At 33.2% G+C, this 19,701-nt stretch overlaps 1 protein-coding gene across 1 annotated transcript in view; it reads left to right on the top strand.

The window, feature by feature from the left end:
• Window positions 1-204: 204 nt before the first annotated feature.
• The window catches only part of LOC106461899, a 47,916-nt gene continuing 28,419 nt past the window's right edge, over window positions 205-19,701 (top strand). The window contains exons 1-9 of the mRNA XM_022392835.1: window positions 205-490; window positions 1,135-1,328; window positions 3,421-3,654; window positions 5,632-5,815; window positions 8,095-8,228; window positions 8,461-8,613; window positions 12,462-12,594; window positions 15,614-15,769; window positions 18,345-18,430. Of these exons, the coding sequence (XP_022248543.1) occupies window positions 331-490; window positions 1,135-1,328; window positions 3,421-3,654; window positions 5,632-5,815; window positions 8,095-8,228; window positions 8,461-8,613; window positions 12,462-12,594; window positions 15,614-15,769; window positions 18,345-18,430 (1,434 nt within the window). The 5' untranslated portion in view covers window positions 205-330. The remainder of the gene's footprint in view (window positions 491-1,134; window positions 1,329-3,420; window positions 3,655-5,631; window positions 5,816-8,094; window positions 8,229-8,460; window positions 8,614-12,461; window positions 12,595-15,613; window positions 15,770-18,344; window positions 18,431-19,701) is intronic.

The following is a 19,701-nucleotide window of genomic DNA, read 5'->3' as shown; positions in this document are numbered from 1 at the left end:
TTACTATCCTCTGCCCGTTATTCGATATAGGACTTTCTATTCGAGGATCAGATTTTCTAAACAGCTGTTTAACGTTATGATATTCACAAACTAACATTAATTATTGCAACAATAGCTGCTCGTGTTCTCTGAACCATTCTGAAAGATAAACTACCCACGTGATCGCTAGCACACTATCTGATGTCTGTCTTTTGCAGTTGCTACGTAACGATGTAATCGCCCTGTTTAGCTTTTCTCGTGATTTCCAGCACGAGAAGACTTTATTTAACTCAAATCGAAGGAATGATCCACTATTGTAGAAAATACCTTATAGTATCGAAATAAATAACTATGGTAGTTAAGACGAATTCTTTCTTCGAATCTCTGAATGAAACAGCAAAACTATTGACACAAAGAAACACTTTAAGTACTGAAAACAGAACCACAGAGCCAAAAGACGATGAGACAGAACCACTAATTTTAACAACAAACTCGAGAACTTCACGTAGAGGTAGGACTTTTTCCAGTTTTCATTATAACTTCTTGTCAAACAAACACAAATCTTGGAGACGGCTTGAACGGGTAATGAATAAAACACTTTAATATAAGTTTAACATAACAGCAAATGTACAACGTTTCGACCAGGTTTTATCAACATCACCATTCAAGCCGTCTCCAAGTGTTATTAACCTCAAAGTAGGTTCCCCGTAATCGAAATTGAGTGTAAGTATTTACGTGTAATATTTTTCCCTTGGAAAGACGTGAAATGCGTTAGAATATAATATATGTAATCGTAACATTTCTCTTTAAATTTCACTAATATTATCACAACATTATGATATTTTTCTAATATTCTTATTCCTACTTTAATGCATTGTATATAAGAAGTACAAACTTGATTTATTCTGAGTGTTGCAAGTATCTCAAAATTCTTTGTCAAAGTATATATTGTTAAATTCTTTATTTTCACTTTTTCCACTGTCATAAGTGGAGTGTTATAATTCAATATTTTCTTTCACTTTGAACCACCTGATTGTTAAAGCAATATTTATTGTCCGTCAAAGATTTGAAAATACAACGGAAAATACATGAAAAAATCTGGCCTATCTAAAGAAAGATTTGTTATTTTTTAAACTACTTTTTTCATATATAAAGAATGTCTCCGTGCCCGACACGTCCTGGTCTTCCTGGGTTTCATAAACTTTCTCAACAGCTATACAATTAGAGTGAATTTGAATGTTGCTATAGTAGCTATGGTCAACTACACAGCGATTCACCATCACCAGCTATGGACAATCGAATGTCCAAATTCCGAAGGAGTCTTCAATTCTAACAAAACGACACAAAAGGTAAGTATTTTTTTTTAGAAGATCAAGTGTATTGTTAGCTATTTCTTTCGAAAATTGAAAGGAAAACCTAAAAAGATTTGAAATTTAAAAAAAATGAGGCTAGTACTTGAAATTGTCAAATAAGTCAGTCTGAGCATGAACTTTTAAATGAGCTTAAAAATGATATAATAAATTGATACTAACATGTATATTTAGAAATAGTTTGGGTATACAAACTTTAGATATTAAACTTGACACATATGGAATCAATTTATCATTATTAAAATCGTCTTGATCCACATTATTTATCATTTTTACCAAATCGCCATCTAGTGTCTCGTTAACTTCTACCTTGTATTTCCCGATTTTAATTTTACTGCACATTTCTGTAATTTTATTAAACAGGTTTAATAGGTCAGAAGGTCATAAATATTTTCAAATTACATATTATATTGTTAATTCCTCTAAAAGCTTTTGTACGTCGTTTTATTTTTGTCCATTAGGTAAAAATACAAATAAACTAACACTGGTAACAACCATCAAATGTAGGCGTAATTTAAAATGTTCATGATAGTGAAATTTTTATGAATAAAAATTATAGACATTTGACTTTTGTAGAACTACAAAGATTCTATAAACATAGATTTATGCTTGAAATTAAAACCATTGAAGATAAAAATATGCTGTTATATCATGCTTTATTGTCTTTATACGTTAAAATTAACATTGCATCTATGTTTTATTTATGAATAAATATACATATGGATATCTTGTTTAAAAAAATCACATTTTATAAAACAGCGATTATTGTTTACACAATTCTTAAAATGAGACTATTTCCAGTTCACAATTACAATAAAATACAAATAACTTACTGTATTTTTTGTTTACACATAGTTTTCGTTATAAGTCTGAGTTCGACAAAGAAAACAAACTTCGCTCTAACAATCTGTAAAAAATACTCTGTTTCTGTTTGTACTTTACCCTCATATTGTTTTGTAATTATAATAAAAACATTTGATTATTTAATAACGAATACTACGAAAGGAAACTTTAGGAGAGCTTTGTGACTATGAAAAGTTTAAGTTTGATTGCAAAAGTACCCAGTGAAACGGTCGTAGCAGAGTGAGATTGTTTTTTATCTCGGAAGTTGCTAATTTTAATAGCATAAGACGAAGCGGATCCACGACATCCTAGCTTGTAATACAATGCCCAGTGGATAGCATTCAGTTGGTCCGGATTTGTAATTCAACAAAATATTGATGCAAAACATACTGCCCTGCTGGCAGTGTTAAAAATTGTAAAGAAAATTCATAGTGTTAATGCATCATCTTTTTTCATACTTAACAGCAAGAATAGTAGGACTAGTGGACATAAGTATAAAGTTTGGCAAGGTAGCAGTTATCTTCAGCTAAGACAGTTTTATTTTTCTAACAGGGTGATTGGCTTTTGGAATGGGTTGCCTTCGGATGTTGTGGAAGCCATAAATTCAAATGAGTTTAAGAGACAGCTTGATAACTATATGAGTGATAAAGGCTGGCTTTAATGTTTTCTTTTTAATTCATTTGTTTAATAGTTTTAGTTTAGTTTAGAGGATGGGACAGCCGAGATGGACCAATAGGTCCCTTGTTGTTCCTGAACATTGTGTTATGTTATTTAAATGACAAGGCCAAAGCCGGTAATATAAACTTACACGATTTTAATAATAATTTGATAATCCACAGCTGATCAATGTTCTCATATTGTTAAAAGAAGAGAAGAATCTACTAAGTACTAAATATTCAGTTTGTTATATTCGAATATAAATGTTTATGCCTAATATTGTAGTATTGAGTAAAATATAAAATGTAATCCAAAACAGAATTTGTTTTGGAATCTTTCTTATGCTTTTGGGTGTTGATACATTGGACTCAGACTTATGACCGATACAGCCAATATTATACATCTAACTATTGCAAAGTATATCTTACGATATCACTAACAAAAAGTTCAAGTACGTTTTGAAATGGAAAGTGAAACATCAAAATATTCTATATGAATTTGTAGGCAAATCTTTCATACAATCAAAAAGAATTTTGGTATTGGTTTTAATTTTTCTTCCATGTTGTTCCAGGAAGGGGAGTTTATCTGGGATGAGTACACTCAAGGAATCATATTGGGTAGTTTCTACTTTGGCTACCTTCTAACAAACTTATGTGGAGGAATCCTGGCAAAAAGATTTGGTGATAAAAGAGTATTTGGTTGGGGAATTTTTCTGTCATCTGTGTTAACGGTTCTGACACCTCTGTCACTACAGCTGCCTATTGGAGTTTTTATTGCAAAAAGAATAGTAGAGGGTCTTGGTCAGGTAAGAATACATAACATATTTAAAGTAAACAAATCTCACCACCCACCGCCAACTCTTGAGCTACTCTTTTACCAACGAATAGTGGGATTGACCGTCACATTATAACGCCCCCACGGCTGAAAGGGCGAGCATGTTTGGTGTGACGGGGATTCGAACCCGCGACCCTCAGATTGCGAGTCGAGCGCCCTATCACCTGGCCATGCCGGGCCGTTTTTACAAGAAAGACAAATGAAACATTTCTCGCTAAGAAACCAGACTGTTAAAACTTTTAATTACGAAATACAGAGAAACAACAACAACAAAAATATTCACAAAGTCAAGAGAACCTTCCAGTATCAAAGATGAGAGAGTTTTTATTATGTCCATTGGAAAAAGTTGATAATTTCTGAGATTCTTATAGGAACATGAATCAATCGTAAGAACATCTTCGAATTAGACATTTGCAAATATATGTATATATAATGAAAAGAGTATTCATTCCGTAAATGTTTAACAAATAAGATCTACCATCTAATAATGCAATATAAAAATTGTTTTGATCAAAACAAGTTACTAGAGCATAAAGTCCAACAGTACTGTTAAGTCATGTTGAGATTAACACTCAAAGAAATATTACAAAACTAGCTGGAGTACTCGTCCCCTGGACGGAAATTATGTAAATTCATGATTAATAAAAGGTTATCTTAGGACATGAAAAGTCGTTTCCCTTATATATAACTGTAAAAAACGCAAAAAAAAGTCCATAAAAACTGCAAAACACAAAATGCAGAACTGAAAACTTGTATGTATCTCCCCATGGACCCATTGAATCTCCATACCAAATTTAGTGACGATCCATCTACAGGGGACGAAGTAGTGATAAAAAACGCATAAACGCCCATAAAACCCGCAAAACACAAAACTGAAAATCTGTACCCCCACATGGACGTAATGAACCTCCATACCAATTTACGTGAAGATCCGTCCACATCCTGCGAAGTAGTTACACGGATATACAACAGACAGTAATATTATATTTATATAGATTTAGGGGAAATAAGTGAACAGACAATTGATTTTTGTTAATTAATCACGATAGACTTAATTGTTGTTGTACATATTGTTAAAACTTTTTTCACTAAACAACAATATGCCCCCCAGTAGCACAGCAGTATGTCTGTGGACTTACAACGCTAGAATCCGGGTTTCGATACCCGTGGTGGGCAGAGCACAGATAGCCCATTGTGTAGCTTTGTGCTTAATTACAAACAAACTAAACAACACTAAGTATGAACACAACTTTAACAAAAATATATCTCAAGCAAAATGTAACGGATAATAAAAAGGATCTTTGGAAATAGATATTTAAGAATTTCTGAGCTACTTTTACGACATCTATGTCAAATAGGCCAAAACATTTTAGTACAATTAATAGTTTCGTTTTGAGTCACTTACTGATTAAGTATATTTTATTACAAGATACAACTTGTAGTGAAAATTTTAATACAATACTCTTATGCTTTCAATATTTGTCATGGAATAAATTCATAATACTACATATTTTACTTAAAATATCTGCTTCTCCAGTGTTTCTTTTGTATATATATATTTCGTGGCACTTAAGGCTGGAGTTATTGTGTCTAAATCAAAACACTTATTCGTGTCTTTCAAATTTCTTCCATTTTTGTTGATCTTATCTTTTATTTTTGGCTTTGATAGACAGCGTATCCCTCGTCCCTTCTTAACAAGTCTTTTGCATGAGTACCTCCTGGATGATTTTCAGAAATTTCAAATTTAAATGTTTCATAATTTTGATCTTGTGACTTGTTGCGATATCTATACTTGTGTATATGTCTTTTTTCCAAATATGACTTTAAAAAAGCCGTGATGTCACGAACAAGTTGATTAAACATAATCTGTTTATTTTTCGCTTTTGACGATAAGAACTGTTTTCATGGAACCTTAGTTTTGATTTCAGAATTTGTATTATTTCTCCAGGGCGGGATGACCCCAGCTATGCAATCTTTATTGGCAAGATGGGTTCCAAAATCTCAACTAGGTTTGACGAGTACAATTGTCTACAATGGCGCTCAGATCGGCACTGTTATCACAATGCCCTTGACTGGCATATTGTCCAACTCTGATTTTCTTGGTGGTTGGCCATCTGCTTTCTATGTATTTGGTTAGTATGGTGACTTTTATGACACAAATTTTCCGAACTTATAATTGTAAATTATCACTACGTTCATGCATAAACACACACTTTACTCAGGAAAAGTCACTAAGAGAAATTTCTGTGAATTATGAGAATTTTAGAAAGTGAAACGATTAAAGATTAAAGACTGCTGAAAGTATAAAACAAAATAACTGAAACATGAAGTAGTCGCAATATGGGTTACATTGTTTTAACCAACTGCATGTAAATCGTAATGGTTAATCACAAATTTTGTATAGTAATAAAAGCAAATTACGTTGGTTTCAAAATTGTATGACTTTATCCAAACATAGGTCTGAAAGCAATGAGTCGAATAACTGTGATTAGGATAATGTTGTTACGGCTGCATATGTTTTTAGAATATGCATGTCTAAATGTACACAGATATCACGAGATCTCAAATTAAGTTTTATAGCCAGTAGACTAATGTTTACTTTGCTTTTTATCTTATATGATTGTGGTTTCTGCTACAAACTCCCCAAGACCCTTGCCTTATTACAAAGTAACAAAATTGACAGCTTGATATGGCCCACATAGAAGCCAGTCATTGGTCTTACAAAATATTTGTGGGACAATCTGGAAGAGTTAATTTGAAAGTTATCAACCAGCCAAGGCTTTGCAATAACATTGAAGATATTTTACACCAACCATGTGTCAGAATCTAACTGAGACAATGTCTCACAAGTAGTTGTTGGTGTACCCCTGTATTGGAAGTGATGTTATATATCCACAACATGGCACCAGAAGGCCGGAGGTTGTCACGCCCCCAGGACACTTGATGATGAAAGTTGTCTGATGCCATAGAGTGTGTTGCTAGGAGATGTCACGTGACATCATAGTTCGAGTGTAACTCAACAGAGAGCATGATGCTAGGAGTCATAGTTTCATGAAGAGGTACAAGAGGGCACTGCTGTCTTATGGGATGGGTGACATCATAGTTCGATACCAGATGGGCTGCTATATTAGGCGAATGCTATTACTAAGGTTCTATAGGTGGATGGTTTATCAAGGCTCTATAGGCGGATTGTTTTACTAAGGATAATGTTTGTATAGGCGGATGGTCTTGCTGAGGATAATGTTTTTATAGATAGTTGGTCATACTACGTGTATTACATGTGTTTTACAAAGGTGGACAGCATTACTATACTTCATAATATTATATATAGATTTTAACTTGTCTCAACTTATTGTTATAGTTTTCATTGCTCCTCCAGTAGCACAACAACATGTCTGCGGAATTACAATGCTAGAATGGGTTTCGATACCCGTGATGGGCAGAGCACAGATAGCCCATTTTGTTGCTTTGTCCTTAACTCCAAACAAATAAACTAATTTTCATTTATATATTTAATAGTATTAGTTGTGTTTTACAAAGGCTTATGGTGTTTCTATAGGTAGACAGTGTTACTATACTTACATAGGACTGCATAAAAATTTCAACTCGTCCCAACATAAATTTAACTGTGTTACAGGTGTTTTACAAAGGTGGATGATGTTACCAAGAGAAATGTGTTACTAAGGTTCTGTTGGCAGATGATATTACTTAGCAAATCATGTTACTAAGGTTAGTGCTGCTAGGGCAGATGGTGTTTCTATAAATGGATAGTTCAATAGGTTAACGAGCTCAGTTTAGGGTGTCTTGGTGTGTCTCAACATGTGATTAAGTCATAAACACTGTAGTCTAGGTGAGAAAACTATTATAGTATAGCGAATTACATATGTCAGTTTTTATCACACACACATATTATCTTAATTATCTTAACTGTCCACCTATAGAAACACAGCTGCCTTTGTAAAACACGTGTAATACAATTAAATATATAAATGAAAACTATAAACATGAGTTAAGACAAGTTGAAATCTATATGCAATCCTTCAGAAATATATAACGCCATGCTGTATCTACCGCAGAGACAACTTCGAGTTGGAAGCATTATAAGCCCATTGAGTCATTAGAGGAGTCCACAAAGTCGATCCTTTGTGTGTGTGTGTGGATAACTCCGACTGGTAATTCTAATTAATTATGTTGTATCTACCGCAGAGACAACTTCGAGTTGGAAGCATTATAAGCCCATTGAGTCATTAGAGGAGTCCACAAAGTCGATCCTTTGTGTGTGTGTGTGGATAACTCCGACTGGTAATTCTAATTAATTATTCTTTTCTTAACTATCATTATTCACAATTATCTGATTTAGCTTGCATTTTGTTATTATTATGTATCAGAAACCAGACCTTTATTTTTTCAGGTGTAATCAGTTGTGTGGGTAGCATCGTCTGGATTTTAATTGTTCATGATTTTCCCTTGGATCATCCTAGAATATCCAAACAGGAACTCATGGAGATACAAGCAGAAAACGGATTTCAAAATTACGGGGAAAAGGTAAGATAATTTTATGGAGATATCAAGAGTACATTATATTTGTTGTTTAGGAGATGTATAATATGTTTGTTTAGTGCAATGTTAAATAAAACGTTTTTTTCGTATAAATTACCTATATGATAAAAATTTTATAACTTCAGAAATATATTTATGAAAAAAAAAATGAAATGTTTTCTTACACTTTTAAGTATAGTGATAAGATATGCAATTAACACAAGATAATATTACAAAGGAAAACAAATCAATCCCCTGGCGGCAAATCCTGACTTCTTTTCCTGTCTGGGCCGTGATAATAGCACACTACGGAAATTCTTGGGGATTTTATACAATCTTAATTGACTTACCAACTTATCTGAAGAACATTTTACACTTCGACATTGAACAGGTAAGAATTATATACATATATATTTAAAATGTTTTTGAGCATGGCAGAATGTAAAAAATGGGACTTTATTTACCTCGAAAGTTAGTTTTTGTTATTCCTTGAAGTGAGATTTTGTTATTTCTTTTGTAGATCCGTGTATTTGTCTCACACACATGTAGATTTCTTTTAATACAAATTTCAATTTATTTTGTTTTGTAGTTAATTATTTTTTTGTTATATACCTAAACGGCCAGCGTGCCCGAGCTGAGAGCCCGAGGATTCATGGTTTGCATCCCGGTGCTGCAAAAAAAAAAAAGGCGCTGCTCATTTCAGGGCCATGGTTAAAAATGGCCGTCATATCTCACTATCCGGTCAGATAAGAGTAGCCCAAGAGCTGGCGGTGGGTGTTGCTGACTAACTGCTTTCTAGCGATTCTCTAGCATCACAGACACGCGAACCATTTTTTAAAACAGGCGTAAATTTAATAAAGAAGAAGATGAAAACTAGTAGAAAAAGTGAACATTTTAATACTTATCCGTGAATGGGAAGGATATGATTGTTTTTTTTTTGGCACAAATGAAAAGTATCTGATATATTTGATGTGAATTTCAAGCGAAGGTCGGGTCGAACATTTAGCCTTGACATCCACTTAATTTTCAATAACGTTCGTTAACAGTTGAGAATGCAGTTTCGCACATGTATGGAGTTATAAAAGACATTCAGAATTTTAAAGCAGCAGTGTCAGATAATGTTTGTACTGTTCTAGAAGTTTCAACTAAAAAACAGTGTTCAAAGAGACATTTTAAAAACATTTCTTCAAATAACCATCACAAGAAAATTCAATTACATCTTTTTCTTTCATTAAAACTGTGCAGAGTTTTCACCTCACTGTGTATGGGTTTCTAATCCGCTGTTCGTTGAGGACAATATCAGTAACATATATTTGAAGTTGTGATGTTCTTCAATAGCAGACAGAACTTTTGAAGTGAAGTTAATTTCAGTTTCACTGAAGTAACTGTCAAAAGTTGTTGTTTTTAAATTCGCGCAAAGCTACACGAGGGCTATCTGCGCTAGCCGTCCCTAATTTAGTAGTGTAAGACTAGAGGGAAGGCAGCTAGTCATCACCACCCACCGCCAACTCTTGAGCTACTATTTTGCCAACGAATAGTAGGAGCTAATGACGATGGTACGCGAAAACAAGTACTGTAAAATATTTCCAACTTTTGACGGCCCGACATGGCCAGATGGTTAGGGCGATCTACTTGCAATTTGAGGGTTCGAATCCCCATCCAACCTGACATGCTCGCCCTTTCAGTTGGGGCGTTATAATGTGACGGTTAATCCCACTATTCGTTGGTAAAAGAGTAGCCCAAGAGTTGGCGGTGGGTGGTGATGACTAGCTGCCTACCCTCTAGTCTTACACTGCTAAATTAGGGTCGGCTAGCGCAGATAGCTTTGCGCGAAATTCAAAAACAAACAAACCCGTGATAAGCTTTGGGCGAAAAAAACAACAACAACCTAAATGATAACGTTTGCTTGCGTACGTTAATCGAATATCGTAAATACGAGCATTTTCATAATCAAAAGAAGTCATTTGATTTTATAAGTATAGCAGCCAACAAATTTGTGGAGATAAATAGCGTTAAACGATCCTAACCTGTGTGATGTTTTGTACTTACAAAGATTGTACGTTATTATCTCTGTTAAGCAACACTCCATAGATTTTTCATAAAAATATATTTCAATAAGAGTTTTTAATGATATTGCTCAATAAAAGAACGTCATACAATCCTCCGAATATCCAATATCGTAATAAATGGTATAATTAATATCAATAATTAATAATTAGAGGAAAACTAAAAATCAAGTCCCTCATTGAGTAGGCGGTAAGTGTATAGCCTTACAACGCTAAAATTCGGGATTTGATTCCTGTGGTGGATAGAGCGAATATAGGTTATTGTGTAGTTTGGCGCCAAGACAAACTAAAATTCATCCTGGCGACCAGTATATTTAATTAAGTACACTTTTCTGTCTAAGAAAATCAGAATACATTGTTTCATCAGTTGAGTAATCTCGCTATTAAAGATATTTTCGGCCGTAATCCCCCAGAAATGTGGAATTCTTCATGAATTTGCTCGTCATCTTTCGCTTCCCCCCCCCCCCCTCATCCCCATAGTTTTCTATTATCTAGAACAAATAATATTGTTAATACTGGTGTTCTTCCCATTGAGTCTAAGAGATGAAAAGTTCTTTATATCATATTTTTTAACAGGTTTTGTATACTGGTAAAGACACCTAGTTATTAACTTTGCAGCTATGAAGTAATAATTCTACGCCAGTAATACCCACCCTAATGCTCTGACACGAGAGAAATAATCAAATAATTATTGTCGCCCTCCAGTGGGCGACAATAATTATTGTAATATAAATAGTTTTAATTCTGTTGTTTACATGTTTGTTGTTATTTTACAAATGCCACATGTTGTAATGTTTTTCATGTTGTGTCATTTATAGCAAAATATAAATAAATAAAATGGTGTATTCTTCTCTGACGGAATAATATATATTTAGTAGTAGGAGTTTTTAAAAAAGGTTTTTGAAACACATACGTAGCTTTTGAACGATTAAAATGTGCTGCGAACAATATAAATGGAAGAAAAACCCTGAGTAAAATTTATAATTATAACATGCTATTAGAATAAATTTTGCTATCAATTGTTTGATATTTATTAGTAGCCTAAATTTTAAACATAGCGTTGAGCAGAAACATTGGGTCTAAGATTTTCCTTTGAATAATATACATAACGTTAGACATAGCCTAGTACGAATCACTAAAAAAATAAAATTATCAATATCGTGTGAGCCTAATGATATAAAGCTATATTACGTATTACAATTTCGAATCACAATTTTAAAGACAACCAAATATTTAAACTTTTACCTAACTCCTACCCACTCTCTCTCACACACACAAAGTCAGATGTAAAACCCTTTTGGTAGACCATTTAAAATTGATATTGTGCATGAAATACTGAAACGGTTGTATCATATGTAGTACAGAATACTTTGTAGCCTTCACACTTTAGTAACAGAATAATATAATCACTAAAGTAAAGAAAATAGCAGCGATAAACAACATTTATTGACGTTTCGGATTATATTCCATTTATAAACACAAATAACATGATATTTTCGTCATAACTGTTTTAAAACATTGATAAGAAAGCTACTGAAAGTACCAGTAAAGATTACTGATAGGTGTGAAACCTTTCTCTCTTTACCCCTTTCTTGCCATGCCAATCTTCTGTCTATAGTTCCAGTTTTAGTAAATATACCGCCGAAGCAAGTACACTTTATGATATTCTATAGATAACGTAAATATTAAGCTTCATTAGATAACAAGAAAGTTTCGCCATGGTATGATATTTGTTAGCTAAGGTGAGTTAATGTATTGGTTTTTACAGTCCATAACTCTATAATATAAATAAAACTCAAGAACTAAATACAATTGAATATCTGAATGTCTTCAGAGTCTATTTCAGGACGAAAGAGCATGAAGGCATGCGTGTTTGTCTATTTACAAAAATACTGAAAACACCATATATGTATACGTTTTTGTATATTACATTCAAAATATGTGTTAGGGACTACCCGTGCTCTGCCCACGCATAGAACGAACATTAACAATTACCATTATATAAGTCCTAAATCTTATTAACGGGAATACTCACATTTACAACATATATATATACATATGCGTGTATATTAAACCATAATATGAGCATTCATAAATCAAAATGGTGGATAATAATATTTTTCTGTGTTCTAATTAATGTCATTGATAAATTTCTTTATTTCATTTTCTATAGAATGGGCTTTTATCTGCTCTACCTTACCTTTGTCAGTTTACGATTGGCTGCTTAGTGGGGTATACTGTAGATTTGATTTATGGCAAAAACTGGCTTAAACTGACCGTGTTAAGGAAAATATCTAATTCTTTTGGTAAGTTTCGTAACGTGTGTACAGACATTTTTCACTTTAGCTAATTAAGTTATTGTTCACAATAATTATTCTGTGATATATATCTTATTATGTCTCAATGCAAATGCAGGGCCTGAGAAAAATAAAAAGAGAGATTCAACCTCCTTCTCGAATTTTAATTGTTTCGGTGCATTTTCATTAATTATACCTGTTATTTTATGAAATTACTATCTACGATGATAATATTTTAAGACCTAAGCTAATCTCGATATTCGAACACAATGTGCATATGGTTCCTTTAGATCTACTATATACGATGCTAGTATTTTAAGACCTAAGCTAATCTCGATATTCGAACACAATGTGCATATGGTTCCTTTAGATCTACTATATACGATGCTAGTATTTTAAGGACTAAGCTAATCTCGATGTCCGAAGACTATGTGCATATGGTTCCTTTAGATCTACTATATACGATGCTAGTTTTTAAGGATTATGTTAATCTAGATATCCGAAGATTATGTGCATATGGTGTCTTTAGGTGTACTATTTTAAAGTTTAAGTTAATCTCTATTGATTTTCTTTGAAAGATCATCGTGAATCGTCACAGCTGTTTGTTGACAAATTAAAGCCATTTTTATCGTTAAAGATAGAACTACTTGTAAAAGTAATACCATTAAACGAAGAACGTTATTAAATAGGTGAATTCTGTGTGATAATTATTTTTATATCTAGATATGCTCAGTTTTGTGTAATAAGTTATTGTAAAACAATATGTAATCTTAAAATTTCTTTTATATATTGGGCTCAAATTTTTCTGTTTAACAAAAATGTCAAAATCAAATACTATATTTATATCATAGTTACCAATATGTAACAGATGTCCACAACCAGCTCTTTTTAGCTACCTTATATTTTCAATCTACAGCCAGTAATGTCAAACACTATCAAATAATCTAAAACATTTTGTCCCAATATCCTAATGGCAAACACTTAGAATAGAGCCTAATATCGCCAGCTGTATAGTTCCTTAATAAACATTAAATTAAATTTTTTACTACACAGATGTAATATCAGACTTGCTGTATGAAATCATATCACTCGCAAAACTCAGGGTATTAACTTTTAAATCAACAAATGAAAAACAAACTACAATAGCTAAACATTATATTAGAAACCAATCTAAGTTTGCAGAAATAAATACTTACAGTAAATGAAACAAAGTTAAGCGAAACTGAAAACAAAGGAAAGGTTGAAAGATTTTAAATGTTCTAAAAAACATTGGAAACGTTTATTAAGACAATTTCTTTATTGTACGATTATTAGTCTATTTAATTTATTATTTACTATTATATATTATTTTGTCTGTTCATAAACATTGTTGTTTTATTAATTGCTGCTGCATTACTTGTATCATCCTGCTACTCATCTCTATGGTATCACGCATGCGTACCAGTAAATTAGCTCAGACGTCAAGCTTTTCTAACTATATACAGTCGGGCTTCCGTTGGTCAATAGACGTTGAAAGGGAGGGATATATTAAGTTTTTCATCTTTTGATGTTAAGGTTTTTCATTGGACAGTAAATCGTTGAGATGTATTATTGGGATTTCGGTTGAAATATTAATTATCTATATTCATTACTGGGTTAATTTTTAGAGTCAGATTTAAGTAGATAGCTTGCTTTCATCATAAGTTAATATTGATCATTTAAATCGCACAACTAAGACTACTTCGTAGTAAACTTTTCCCCTTTTCTCTATGACTTTACTTCAGAAAATATGAAGGTGTCGCAGAACAATGTAATATTTTCCCTAAAAATACAAATATTTCTTGGCAATAAAAGACATATTTTGAATTACTTACAGACTTTTTTGCTTGGTATGTTTTCAAAAAACAAAGTGTTTTGTTTGATTGTTTGTTGTTAAGCACAAACCTACACAACGTGTCTGTGCTGGACCTACAACAGGTATCGAAACCCGGTTTTAGCATTATAAGCCTTCAGACTTACCGATAAGCCACTGGGTGGAAAAACAAACAAAGAGAGACTATCTACGAAACCATCTTTACTTTTTCAGTTATTTTTGTATACAATCCAGAATTTCATATTTAAATACGCTTGACGCTTTTCTTAATATTTTGCTCATATACTTACATATTCTGTGATTATACGATTTCATAATTTTGTCTTCCCCATACGTACTATATACATACTTGTATTAAATATATCAATATAAAATACCTGTATAGCCTTTAGAGCAGTGAATATATTATGACAGTCAATTTAGTATGTCCATTGAGTGTAAACACTTTAAACGATCTAAATTCAATCAAACTGTTAAATTTTGAGATTTGTTGGTTAAACCATGCTTTTGAAGTTGGACAATTATTGGTTCGATTACAACCAACGCCGCAGACAGAACATTTAAAAATTATAAACTCTGTAATTGGAGATCAGAGAGGCAGACTTATGAGTTCAAAGTGAATTTAACAAATTGTACACCTCAAATATTGTTTTAAAATGCTGAACCTATTAATGTTGGTGAATGAAATTAGACCACACTTACTAAAGAACTTTATTCATCAAATTAAAACAAAATGTAAAGCAACAAACATGCTGATAAATTTTATGATCGGATGAAGTATTGTCAAAGGGACTTCAGCCGGTTACAAGCAAGTTATATTTAAACATCTGGATGGTAAAAACTAGAGAATTGAACCTGAAAGTCAGATCTACAAGTTCAACATTTTGTCACATCAGATACTTACAAACATACAGGCGACAGTAGTAATCTCAAACAATTCTTTGGGAACTTGGAAGTTTTAGTGTTTTTCCCCATTTTATTCAATGCATATTCGATTGATTTGTACTTAAATCTATCATACTATTCACCTTTTGCCACTTTCTCCAAATCCTGTACAAATATAGGCTCACTGTGGTATGTAGAAGACATACACATGATTTTTACTTTGTTGTTACTTTATTCTCTAGATTTAATGTTTTAATTTTTCAAACATTTCACAATTGTTCTTTCTTCTAGGCTTTTACGGTTCAGCTCTGTGTTTGTTTGCAGTGACTCTGGCCAATTGTAACCATGCTTTAGCCGTCACTATTTTGGCTTTAAGCATGGGCTTCAACGGGTTCACATTTCCCGGATTCTTAGTTGTGGGCGTTGACATGGCGCCAAATTATGCTGGTAAGACTGCCACCTTTTATCTTAATCATTAGTTACTAAGTCCTAGTGGTAAGTTTATCTTGCTAAGTTTGGTATAGTGATACAACAACAAAAACATCTCAATTACGTGTGTGTAATCTCAGTTCATAGCTTGCAAATGAACCAAATACATGTAAAAAAACAAAACAAAAACTTTTTGTATCAGTTGAAGATATCTCTTCTTATTTTACAAGCTCGTTTATTAAGTTTTGTTTGTGTCAGATATTCGCTCAAATATACAATCTGCAATAGCTGTCAGTAATTTTGAAGTGATCGACTAGAAGGACGGCATCTAGTTAACAGCACCTATCGCCATCTCTTGGATTACACTAATCGAATAAACCGCCACTATTATAACGTAGTAGCAACGCTAAAGTAGGACTCGAACCTTGGACCATCGGATTCACAGTCGGGCATACTAACCACTAGGTCACGTTCGGCTGTGCAATTCAGTTACTAATTTAATTGTTTATATTACATTTTTTAACACAGGAAATTCACATAACAATGAATTATAGAATAACTGCTTGATAGTTATAGTTTAATAAGTGTTATATTGTTTACAATTTTTATTACCTTTAAAAAACAACAACTCAAAACGTGAAACATTTATAAGTACACACGAGAAACAAAAACATAGAGACCATAAGTAAAAAAATGGTTAAAAGTAAAAAGTAGCATTTCTTTAATGTTGAAGTTATGGTTTCTGTCAAACAGATAACATATTAAAACCTGATGGTAGTTTATGAATAATAATGGACTATTTCTCTTTCGACAAGTCAAGCAGAGAAAGTTCTTATACCTTTTTAGATTCTGAAATAACATTAAATATCAGGTCAGCTACTAAAAAGTTATACGAACCCCATTTAGATACAAATCTGCTTATCTTTAATATAAAATGCTATTTATAAATGTTTTATTGTCATTTTTCGGTGTGTATAAAATCATTACATTCATGGTTTTGTCCATGAATTTGAAAAGCCCTTGACATCATTATCGTTTGCTCTTCGAACTCTCCATCATTAATTCTCCACAACTTGTAAAACTCGGCGCTTATAACTTATGTAATTACACAATTTTAGATAAATTTCTATCAATGGCGCTATATATACAGAAATGTCATTATTTGATATTACCAGCAACTCTTCTTGTGATAACACTTACAACACCTTATAATGACTTCATATAAAACTTTGTTGATTATTTGTTACTAGCGAGGACACGTAGTGTTATTGTTTGATATTACCAGCAACTCTTCTTGTAATAACACTTACAACACCTTATAATGATTTCATATAAAACTTTGTTGATTATTTGTTACTAACGAGGACACGTAGTGTTATTGTTTGATATTACCAGCAACTCTTCTTGTGATAATACTTACAACACCTTATAATGACTTCATATGAAAGTTTCTTGATTATTTGTTACTAACGAGGACACGTAGTGTTATTGTTTGATATTACCAGCAACTCTTCTTGTGATAATACTTACAACACCTTATAATGACTTCATATGAAAGTTTCTTGATTATTTGTTACTAACGAGGAGCGCGTAGTGTTATTGTTTGGAATATTATATGAATTACGTAAGAATTAATCAAACCTAGCCTCCTGGACACTTTAAAATGATAACAAAATTGAGACGGTTCTCCAAAAAAGAATTATTCCACTAATTAGAATAGTAAATAAAATAGCTGTAAGTAGGGGAACATTATGTAACGATCAAGGAGAGCAGTGATTAGCAAACTACCGTCTTCCACGAAGGCTCATGTCTAGAATTACTAAAAAAATGCGACCCACCACTAACTGCTGTGCTCACAGCAAAGTGAGATTGAAGCTTTAAACAAACAGTGGTAAATGAAATGGCTTGTGATTGTATATCCGCTTGATTATCACATTAAAATTATCAGTCTAACGTATTTTATTATAAATATTGTTTTTAAACGGGAAGGCTTTCGCAACACGTTCCCCGGGTGGGACAGAGGTAAGTTTACGACTTACAACGCTAAAATTCGGGGTTTAATTCCTCGAGGTGGACACAGCAGGTAGCCCAATGTGGCTTTGCTCTAAAAACAAACTTTCCTAGCAGACCCCACTGGAAACACTGAATTGGAGAGAGTGCCTTCTAAATGCAGTGATTATCCAGCCATTGTAACCGTTTTGTTGTAAGCAAACTAAACAATATCAGTCTATAAACACGTAACCAGAGTACGTTATCGTGATTGGTTTGAAATATATTGTCTGAATTTGATACTCGGGAATAAATGGAAGTTTGATATATTGTTATATTGAACAACTAGATGTAGAATATTCACACTGTTTTACTACGTTTGGCATCACAAATTTTGATTCATTTGTCAATGCTTAAGAATGAACTTGGAAACTAGCTATATATTACCATTATGAGCTTAATACACTATCATTATGAGCTGTATATACTATCATTATGAGCTTCGGTCTGTTAACAATAAGCTGAAAATGAATAACTCGTTAGTTTGACAGATAAATTTTATTTTGTTTTGGCATAAATTAACACGCATTATTTTTCTGTGCAGGAGTTCTCATGGGACTTTCGAACGGGATAGCACAACTGAATGGATTCATTGTTCCTTACATTGTTGGTAGCCTTACTCAGGGACAGGTAGGTCAAGCAATAGTTGGCATATGATGTATACAGTAGTTAACGTATTTCGATATGCCAAGAGATAACGAGTGGGCCAGATTTCATATATAAAGAGAAAAAAGGAAAAGAAAGAAAGAAAAAGAAACCTAAAATGATGAACAGATCACTGAAGCAGTTTAGAAACACTTGACATTTTTGTAAATAATATTTCTCTTTCCAGTTGAAGAAATTAATTTGGAAATATCACGTTTTCTTCCTATGGAACGATATCGTGTCAAAACTTTAACGTGTTGTTTGTTTTTTAAAGTTCGCGCAAAGCTACACGAAGGCTATCTGCGCTAGCCGTCCCTAATTTAGCAGTGTAAGACTAGAGGGATGGCAGTTAATCATCACCACCCATCGCCAATTCTTGGGCTACTCTTTTACCAACGAATAGTTGGATTGACCGTCACATTATAACGCCCCACACGGCTGAAAGGGCGAGCATGTTTGGTGTGACGGGGATTCGAACCCGCGACCCGCAGATTGCAAGTTGAGTTCTCTAACCACCTGGCCATGCCAGGCCTCGTTCACGTATACGAGTGTAATACGTATTTTAGAAATGTCCAGTTTTAAGAAAAGACAGCAATACAGGTCAGAAAAAACGAGACCAATCTATACTTTAGAGCCATATTTTGTTGTAAAAAAAAAAAGATAAAACTGAAATTCAAGCATGTCACAAAGTCAACATGAAGACATGCTGATAATGATGATTCTGAATCGGTGTTTAGGTTTGCAACCTGGGAGAGTCAGGTGCTATTTAGGCCTCTTCCTCCCTCCTTTATTGTATGTTCAAATACTGCGGCATCCCAGTGGCACAGCGATATGTCTGCGGACTTACAACGCTAGAACCCGGGTTTCGATACCCGTGGTGGCCAGAGCACAGATAGTCCATTGTGTAGCTTTGTGCTTAATTATAAACAAACAAACAATCAAATAATGTGAAATGCTATTTAAAAATTCACGTAAATGCATGATCTTAACACTGTTTATACTTCCCTTATCAGGGCCAAGGTTCGTGAATGTAGTACATAGCATTTAGTGCTGTCGTCACCACTTCATTTCAATTGGTCGTGTAAAACATTTCTCAAACAGTTCATTGGTAATTTCAACACTTTTCACCAGATTATCATATTAAGTGCACATTTGACGTAAAAAACAACATAAATACACTGTCAGTAGTTTAATCGAGTTAATGCTGTAAGTTCTGGTTTGGGTGATTTATAAATTTTTTTATTAGTAAGAAATTC

This window comes from Limulus polyphemus, unplaced genomic scaffold, assembly GCF_000517525.1.
Source record: "Limulus polyphemus unplaced genomic scaffold, Limulus_polyphemus-2.1.2 Scaffold1, whole genome shotgun sequence".
Classification (NCBI taxonomy): domain Eukaryota; kingdom Metazoa; phylum Arthropoda; class Merostomata; order Xiphosura; family Limulidae; genus Limulus; species Limulus polyphemus.
The sequence above is the reverse complement of the archived record's forward strand: the minus strand, read 5'-3'. Positions and strand labels throughout refer to the sequence as shown.